At 38.2% G+C, this 10,090-nt stretch overlaps 1 protein-coding gene across 2 annotated transcripts in view; it reads left to right on the plus strand.

The window, feature by feature from the left end:
- The window catches only part of CCDC141 (coiled-coil domain containing 141), a 207,573-nt gene extending 201,213 nt beyond the window's left edge, over positions 1–6,360 (plus strand). For both annotated transcript variants that reach the window (XM_057746706.1, XM_057746707.1), the window contains exons 23-24: positions 1,539–2,392; positions 4,536–6,360. In XM_057746706.1, the coding sequence (XP_057602689.1) occupies positions 1,539–2,392; positions 4,536–4,803 (1,122 nt within the window). In that variant the 3' untranslated portion in view covers positions 4,804–6,360. The remainder of the gene's footprint in view (positions 1–1,538; positions 2,393–4,535) is intronic.
- The last annotated feature ends 3,730 nt before the right edge of the window (positions 6,361–10,090 follow it).

A 10,090-nucleotide genomic window follows, 5' to 3' on the forward strand; every position in this document is an offset into this window, starting at 1 on the left:
TTCCGGCTTTAGACCCAGGGTTTAAATTTCTACTAAAATGGCTGAAGGAAAGCACTTTCTCTCAGTTGGATTTATGCTTTCTCTGAGGATAAGTCATATCTGTGGGATAACAGAAGGAACATTCTTTTGGTTTGCTTCTAATCTTTAAACTGAAAATACATTTTATTTCTCAAAAATCACTTGTAAAGTGTATGTCCAGAACAAGACGATGGGCTAAAATGAAGAACTCAAAGTCAAGGCAAGACATTACTTTCTCATATGCAAGTGGTAGCCACAGGACAAAACCCAGTAATTGTTAATTAAGTAAAAACGTGCCCAAAATGCTGAGGAAAGGCAAAGAATGAAGTGGATGTAAAACAAGCAGGTTGGGATAGATGAGATCCCTTCCAGCTTCAATATTCTTTTGAGTCTATGCCAGAAGGGATATTTGAACCTCTTCTCAAACCAGAGATGGACATGGATGAGTGGAAATACTAGAACAGTGTAAGCAAGACAGATCACTGCTTTTTCCAGTCTCCTAGCATGACCTATGCTCCATGTGGGACAGAAAGACAAGTGGCAAGTGTCCCTCTACTGTTTCTTGGTGTGTTCTCTGTGAAAGGCCACAATACGTGATTGTTCCCTTAATATCTACCTCCCCACTAGGCTGTCACCTCCAAGAGGGAGGCATTACATTTACTTTTACTCAGCATTTCTCTCTACAATGCCTAGCACAGTAGCTAGTATATCATAGGTGCTCCATAGATATTTTTCATTGTAATAATAAAACTAAGGGGCTTTTAGAAAATAAAACCAGCATAAAAAATGAGTTTCTGTATATGAGGTACCTGTAGTTGTCAAATTCATAGAGACAGAAAGTAGGAGGGGCTGTGGGAGGAGAAAATGGGAAGTTAATGGGCACAGAGTTTTAGTTGGGAAGATGAAGGTGTTCTGGAAATGGACGACAGTGTTGGTTGCACAACAATGTCAATGTCCTTAATGCCACTGAACGGTACACTTAAAAAATGGTTAAAATGGTAAATTTTAGGTTGTGTATATTTTACCACAATAATTTTTTTAAAAAGAGTGTTTTTCCTGAGATAAAAAGGAGGCTTTCTCTAGGAGGGTCTGAGGATCACCTAAAAGGGTGCGTCGGATGTTTGGGAACCATGTGTTCCCTGAAGTGTAGACAGATAAATAAACCAAAGCAGAATTTGCTGGCAGAGGAAGACTCCTCAGATCATGATTTGAAAGACACAGATCCAGTCCAGCCCCATAATGAGAGATGAGAGCCAGGGCTTTCTCTCTCCTCTGTCGCAAGGTCTGTCATCTCTCCCTCAGAGACTGGAGGTCGGTTTACACCAATGCCTTAGTCATGGGACGGGGGCTGTGATCCGGTTAAGCAGACAAATGGTTTCAAGTTCTGTGAGGCCAGAGCCAGGGCCCCCAGCTGTCACTCACTGCAGGTCTTCTCAAGTTGTCTCTCTGAAGTTGACTTTGAGATCTGGAAAAAGAAAACTCAACCACTAACTGGAAGCTTTGACTTTTCCATTTTGAAGGAGCAGGGCAAGCCAGCAGACATCTTGGCGGTCAGTGGAGCAGGAGAGGGTCAGCTTGCACGAGAGGTGAAGCAGCTGGTCCCCGGCAAAGAGGGCGCTGTCCAAGACCTGCTCCTGCCCGTGGATGTGCTTTCGGGAGAAGAATATGAGTGTGTCTCACCGGACGACGTCTCCCTGCCTCCGCTCCCGGGAAGCCCCGATTCCCTCCTCGCTCCGTCCGACGTGGAGCTGGAGGCGCGTGCCAGCCCGTCCCTCGGCCATCACCTAAGTGGCCACGGGACGCAGACGGGGGCCAGCGGTTCAGGGGAGGCCCCGGAATCTGGCCTTCCGTCAGCTGCTGCTTTTGCTGATGCTTGCAATGATAAGAGAGAAACATTTTCAAGTCACTTTGAGAAGCCTTCCCCCCAGTTCCAAGCTGAGCCCTCATTAACATCCCGAGGATTTCTGGAAAAGAATACTGCCTTCCACAAAATCTGTGCTAAACCTCCAGAGCGCATGCGCAGTGAAGTGCATGCGAGAGCTTTACAACAGCACCCCCAGGCTCAGGGAAGTTTGCTAGAAACACCGGAGAAAATGCATGCTGGTAATAACGTCACTAAAACCCGAAATAGGTTGCATGCTTCCCAGGATGCGTTCTCGGGCCTCGGGTTTCAGCCAGGCCCCAGCCAGGCCTCTGAGAGGCGAATGGTTCCCCGAGAAGAGATTAAAAGTACATCAGCAAAGAACAGCGTGGTCAGCCTAGCTGGCCAGGCCCCTAATTTCTCCAGGCTCCTGTCTAATGTAACTGTCATGGAAGGTTCTCCAGTGACTTTGGAAGTTGAAGTAACAGGATTTCCAGAACCTACACTGACATGGTGGGTAGCCTATAATGACAAGCCACAAACAGAAGCAAACTGAACCACTAAGCACATCATTCTGTGTGCACTAACCTAGAGGTTTAGGGGTAGCTAATTAATATTCTAGGTCACTGCAACTCTGCATGATTCAACCTCACATCAAACACCCGACTCTCATTTTAGTAGCCGCATGGCTAATACCCTTAAAAAAAAAAGTAACCATGTAAAATAATAATGTAACCAGCTCCAAAAGCACTGCAACTTAGTTGTGCTATTTTTTGATATCAGTTTAACATTCCACATTTCTAAAGATTGTGGCTGGAACTTCTTTCCTGTTTATTTCTACATAAGCATGAAATTTACTTGGTTTAACAGCCTGTATTCAATTAAAAAACATAAGCATTTGGGGTTTTCCCTTTTCTGTCATTTACCCATTTCATCTTTTCCCTCTTCCAACAGAGTCACACATGCCACTTTTGTAATATTTGTTTGTTTCACTAAGATTTCTTTTTATAAATTTCTTCAATGTGAAAGATGGAATAAAAATATTTCTTTCACAGTTGCTTCTAGTGACAGGTAATAAACCCATTTTGAAAGGTAGTGTAATAACTAAGCTGTGAACAATGTGATTTTACTCTAGAGACATCCTTATTTTTAGTCTATTTGTTTTAATAAAAGTAAACCACAGAATACAGGTTTTATATCATTGTTGTTATAAAGCAGTTCTAACTTTCTTAATATGTGGGTTACTTTTAAACACTTAGAAATGTTTCAACCTTAAGTATATTTATTTGAGGACAAAGTTACAAATAGCTGAGCATGAGTTTATACTATAAGTGTAAATTAAGTAAAATAACATTTATTTATCATAATGTTTCAGTAACCATTAAATTAACTGTTTCAATTACTGTGTGTACCCATTTAATGGTACTTGAAGTGTGGGTCAGTTATCTAAGGAATTTATGAGAAATTGTTGGTTTCTCAGATTATTAAAAGAAATTGCACTTGGGTTACAGTGCAGCCACTTATGCTTTTTATCTTATTTTGTTGTTTTTACAATTGCATGTTTTTTACAGATCAGGAATTTCGTATTTATGAATTTAAATATCAGTAAATTCATTATTTAATATTATCATTTAATTCATTATTAAATATTAGTTTACTCCAAAGAAAAATGTCTGAAGTATTTCTTGTTTTTGTCCACACAAAAAATGACTTGGTTAGTATTTGCTATTAAAGAACTGCTGCAATAGTGTGAAAAAATAGCTTGCCCTCGAATTTACAACAATTTTGCTCAGTTAACAACTGGCAGGCTATTAAGGAATCATTCTCAGGACACTCAGAAAAATGCAGTTATCACGTAGGCAGTGAGAATAGAAAATGATTCAGGTTTGTCACCGCTTCTTGTGTGGAAGAACGTGGGGATAAAGAAACAAGAATCTAGAGTACACAAAATAAACAAATTATTGCTTTAGAAAATGATGCAGCTAAGGGCTCAGATTCATAGGAAACTTTTGGAAACGTGTCGTTGACAGTAATAATCCAATTGTGTAAATGCCTTTTATAATTAGAAATCGATTTCTCCTAATGAAATTAATTCACAAAAATTAAATGAACTCATCTCGCCAGGAAGTGCTGTATAAGTACCTTCCTCTAAAGTGGTGCAGTGGTATTCTCCTATGGATCTTATGGGATGAGTCTGATGGGGAAGATGAATCTTGCTCCAGTAGATTTCAAAAAGTCACAAGCCGCTGTTTCCTAGTGGCTGAAAGAATGACACCGGTCAAATGGAAGGTGCCATTTCCCACTTGGGGTAATTGTTGCCATAAGCAAATTGTGGCCCAGTATGCCCAGATGGCCCGGTTTTTTTAAGAGGAGTTGGATATCTGAATTTTCGTATGCAATATTCTAATTGGTAAACATCCAAAAATTCAGTTTTTAAAAACATGGCCTGAGCCCATCAAGCACTTCTATGGCTACTAGTTGCCAACCTCTGCTTGGAGGGTAAACAGCCCCACTGGAATTTGTGGTTGCTGCAGAGTTCCTGCTAATGCTAGAGAATATTGCAGTCGTGGTGGGCCGAATTGCAGTGCTTATTAGAACTTGGAAATGATGTGAATAAACAGTGATCCTGACTTTAAAAACTGACTCTCTGCTTCAGGTACAAGAAGGGCCAGAAATTGTCTGCAGATGGGCACTTGCAGGTTTTACACAAGGAGACAAGACATTCAGTTTTCATTCCGAAGGTATGCGATGCAGATGCAGGCCTCTATGTGGCTCAGGCCCAAAACTCTAGTGGCGTTCTCTCTTCCACTGTCATCCTCCACGTGACAGGTAACTGCAGGCCGCCCATCACAAGAATAAACTGGATCCTGCTGTGTGTCATCTACGTTAGCGTGTCCCTAATGTACTGGCTACTCACATGGTAACTGCGGGGCTGGCACCGATGGGCATCATTGTTATGAGCCTAAAGGACAATACAGCTGTTTATTTTCCTGAATCTCCCACAAAGCATCCCCCACCAAGTGTACCTCCAGTCTGCTTTTTTGGCTAATACCGCTGCTCGGTAAAATAATCAGATTTTCTTTAGTGCTTTAATGTATTTGAAGAGCTTGGTAAATCATTAGCAGTGAATAAGCATACATTTTCGTATTCTAGAAAGAGATGTGTTCAATATAAAACACAATCAAATTATACTATGTATATTCTCTCCTAATTTAAGAGCATGAAGATTAAGGCTCACATCAGCATGCAGATGTGAGTTTTATTTCAAATCCAATTGGTTGATAATCTATTTTTAATTGTACTCATAAACATCTCTTTGTAGGATAAGAGTAGAAATGCTGAACTAAAATTGTAATTTTCATTATTGTGTAAGATGTCCTTTAATTTTGTTTTTCATGTCTTGATATCATTTATTGAAATACATTCTATGTAGTTTCAGCATAGCCTACATTCCTGAGTCTGAGGATGGCACTGCAAATAATCATTCCTCCTGTTGATCTCATGGGTTTGACTTTGGAGAATAGAGGCACTGTCAGCCTTAAATGGAGTTTGAAACTTCCTTCAGCTGTGCGTGTCATAGAGCAAGATGGAGCATAGCTGCAGGGGTGGGCCAACAGTATTCCTGTCCTTCCGTTGACATGTTTTGGGCAACCATGTGTATACGGCGGCAATCAGTTCCTCTTGCTTCTAATCTTGATTCTGTTGCTGACCATTTTTACAGCCTGTGGTAAGGCATCATAACGCCCCAGTTTCCCATTTGAAAAATGGGTTCATCAGCTACCTCTTGGGCAATTGACGGTTTTCATTTCATGTCTTGTAAAGATCTGGAAAATGGAAAGTACTCTATGAAGGCTAAGGGTAATTATATCGCTTAATGTAATTTGTCATCACACTGCCTCCTGCCCACTATTTCTCTTTCAGATATTATTTCTTTAGAATATCAGATTCAAGGAGTGGTGTTGGTATGTGATTGCCAACTGTTTCCATGTAGGAAAATGATATTTTCTGAATTGGAGCTTAAATTCGTTTCTAATTTCTTAAGACTGTATCTTTTTCAAAGGCCTGAAATTAAACTCAGGGGCATACCTTTAGAATGATCTTGAGGGAGAAAAAGTATATAATAGGATGACATAAGATGAATTCTATCCTTTTCTTATAATTATCACTGTAATATTGAAGAATAGTCTATGCCTTTCTGAAATATATTATTCAGAAAAGATCATCATGTTAGTTCCTTTAAAAAATAAATGTGTATAAGAGAGGCATTTGTTTTTAGATTTTAAATGTAGTTTTGTCATGTTAGGGTAAAATCTTTAGTTGAAAGAATATCCACTATGGATTTTTGATGAAGGGAAGGAATTAATTATGTTGCTATAAAGACTGTCTGCAAATAATAAAAATATTTAAATTTAATATATCAAAATTGATATTAAAAAGTTACTGGATATTATCTGAAGATGTGAAATGTGTGGCTGAGTAAAAAGTTGGCATATATTTTCTTGTGCTGTGTATTCAATTTAATGAAAAAATTTAATCTCTTAATTTCCTTAAAAATTTTGACAGAAATCTATTAAAAGCTTATATACAAAGCATCCTAGGGAATTCATAGTCTCTTAATTCTCCTACCCTTTTCGTCCAGTTTCAAGTATTGTGCATATCTTGCCAAAGTGCTATTCCCATTTGAAGCTAAAGAGTAAGACCTACTTATGTCCAAAGAGGGCCAGCAGGACCAGGTAACAAATTCTTGTCTCACTCTATCTCTTTCTTGTTAATTTAGTGGGATCTTCCATCCCATTTTGTCACCTTGGTTGAGTTTTTTTTTAACAGGAGAAAATCAACCAAAAATTTAATAACGTGTACATTGGAGAGACCCAGGAAAATTGAATAACTCTGCTTGGTTGAATTTTTGGTTTGGGGGTGTTAGGGCCTGGGAATCACTGGTTTGCTTTACCTGTTGCATGCCAGTAAATATTAATCCTTTGGGAAGCAGGATGGGATATACATATATCTGTGGTGTATGACCAAATAAGGCACATAAAGTCCCTGATATGTTTAATTTATATATCAAACATAAGATTTATATATATATACACACACACATACACACACACACATATATATATCTGATGTATATAATATACCTTCTATATATACCTTACATATATCACATATTTGTAAACATACATACCTAGAGCTTAAATGTTGGGATAAAGCATTATGCTGATATTCACGTTATAGTTTGGGTAGCTGTGTATCTGTCTATCTATGTATCTGTCATCTATCTATCCATCCATCCATCCATCTATTTACCTACCTACTCACTTACCTACCTACATATTCTTCTGGGCTATGGACTATCTAGTAATCCCTACAGTAGTGAAGAATAATTAGCTATCCTTTTTTTCTTCTGGCTATATTTTAATTTCAAAGACTTAAGTGTGATTATCCTTTCTGTTAACATTTTTGTCATGATCAAAAATCCCCCTTGTGAAAGTATGAACCAAAAGTATTGGTTAAGAATGAAAAACTTAGGAAATGGATATGATGTTTCTATTTTGAGATATATACATGATTTTTACCTGTTTACTTCTAGACTAAATTCTGGACAGTTAGCAATATCAAAACACTTTTCAACAAGAAAATGAAAATGACAAAAAATTTTAAATAATATATACCCAATACTTCAAAGGAATGCAACACAAAATGTGTTCTGAGCTTTCTATAAGGCCAAATCATTTTTTCCACTTTTTATTTTCTAATAAAAGGGTGTATAAACATTTGATGGTAAAGGTTTTTTTACGTTCAATTCCAGGAGAAATTTACGATAGAATCCTTACATTTGAATCTTTGCATACTCTATAATATCTAAAATATTTGGAAAAAGAAGCAGGAAAATTTAGCTGTTTCATTCAACAGTGCTAATCATCACTTATAATTAAGACATAGGCTTAAGATAAATTATTGCAAGAACCTCCTATTTTACCCAAGTTTAAATTTCAAGTAGCACACAAGGCCCTTTAGTACCTAACCTTCCATGCCCAGCCTCTGTTCCATCCCTTCTGATCCCCCCCCATAAAGCGATACTTAACTTGGTTAAGTTTTACCTGATCGTGCTCTTATTTCTCTCCAGTCCTCCTTCCCAGAACTCCTTACTGTATTCCACCCAACTTCATGTGGCTTAATTCCTGCTTATCCTTCCAGGTCCTTTTGAGATATGGTGTCCCCAGGAAGCCTTCTGACCCATCAAGTCCAGTGTAGATGTCCCTGCTATGTGCCCTGTCAGCACCCGAGCTGCCCATGTCATGTCCCCTAATAGTTGCATTGGAATCGCATGCGTGAGCATCTGTCTCCCGGCTAGAACTTGAGATCCTTATCAGCAGGATCTGTGACAGCCCTGTTCATCATCATAGTCCCAGCACCTAAGACATAGTCACACTCAGTGTTTCTTGAATTGTTGCCAGAGGTAACCAAGGATAAGCCTAACTTGCTTTTTCTTTTTCTTTTTTGGAAAGAGGGGTGGGGGAATGTAAAATGAGAAAGATGTTATTTGTCGCCTGATTATTCTCTCTTGTTATGGACATTAACTAGTCAGAATCAGGTTCTAACCATGAATATACATAAAACACTCTCACCTAACCTACGAAACTTAGGTGAGAACCCTCCAGGTCCTCTGGGCCACACCCCAATTGAAACTTTAAACTCAAAGATATGTGCTGGCCCTAGCAGTCAAAATAATACTGAGAAGAGTCAAAATCCAGGATCATTTTTCCAACATTTTAAAGCAGGTATAAGCAGGCATAAATCATCATTAGACGTAAGTGGAGAAGTGGCTGTCTCCCCTTTCAGTGACAAAGTCCAAGTTGCCAAAATCAAAATTTATGTACTTCCTTAGAACACTGCACAAATTATCAATATTTTATTATAGCTGGGGCTCAATAATCTGGTTGTGAACAGATCTTATTTAAAACCCGCATTTCATTCATAAGTGTAAATCTAAAAAAAGCCAAATCCAAAAACTTAGATTATTTGAATTCCAAATGAAGGCAGGCAAAAATATCACATCTTGTTCCACTTAGTTTATTCATGACCATTCCTTACTAGAAATTGCCACCTGAAGCTTCTGACATTAGTGTTGTAGGTACAGTACTTTAAGTGTGTCCATGAAATAAGTTAGCTGAAACAAAATATCTCCTCCTAGTACACTCTGATATTGTGCGTGTCAATGCAAATGCCAAAGCATGACAGACTGTTTTCCATTTATAATAAGCAGAATCTTGAGCTGCATCAAAGAGCCAAAAGATTTGCATTCACTAAATGAAATAGTGTCCTGCTCAAAGCAACAATTCATTTTCTCCACTCTCTTCACATGCTATGAGATTTGAATGTTATCAGCTGTGTACGAATTCAACCTCAAAACAGAAAACACAAAGCTGCTAATTTGGCTTTTCCCCAAGAATCCCCACACCACTATTCCTTGTGTGGGTGAGAGTTTATATAACATCATGAACCATCCAGGCATGGGGGGTGAAAGTTGGATGCATGACTCTCCTCCAGATGAACAGGTCTTTGATTCTGGAGTTTGAGTGTTTGGCCAGATAGCTCTTCTTTCTGTTCAGTGGAAATTTTATTTGTTTAAGCCAGGACTTGACAGATCCAATTTTTTGGATCCTCTTTTTTATACCATAAAATTAACACCCTATCCTCCTTAAAGGACGAGGGAACAGAAAGAATTGTATAGACCAGAATGTTTGTGTGCATGTATTTCCAGTTAGCGTAATAAAAACCTGGTGAAATTAGAACATATTTTAACCATAGGAGTAGCTGGGAAAATTGATGATTTTTCTTTGAACCAAAGCAATAATAGGTACATAATTTGAAGTTTCCAATCTGTATTCCAATGGTTCCCTGCTATGGCTCTTTTCCCATTTGGAACCCACTTAAATATCAATACTTGTGATATAACAGCTCCAGAGCTGGCTAATGAAATAAACCTTTCCCTTTGTCATTCAACAACTGTTCTTTTCCAAGAACTTTATAGATCCAAACAACTACAAAATGGTATTTTTATCTTACATTAGCATTAAAAATCATATAAAGAAATCTTTTGAAGATAAAAATTCAAAAGATGCAATATAAAGGAAGCTTATCCACGGCAAATAATCTCTAACCCTTATTATTCTAATCACGCCAGAAAGCTGCCTTTCTTTGTAA

The sequence above is a fragment of the Hippopotamus amphibius genome, chromosome 8 (assembly GCF_030028045.1).
Source record: "Hippopotamus amphibius kiboko isolate mHipAmp2 chromosome 8, mHipAmp2.hap2, whole genome shotgun sequence".
In the NCBI taxonomy this organism is placed as follows: Eukaryota; Metazoa; Chordata; class Mammalia; order Artiodactyla; family Hippopotamidae; genus Hippopotamus; species Hippopotamus amphibius.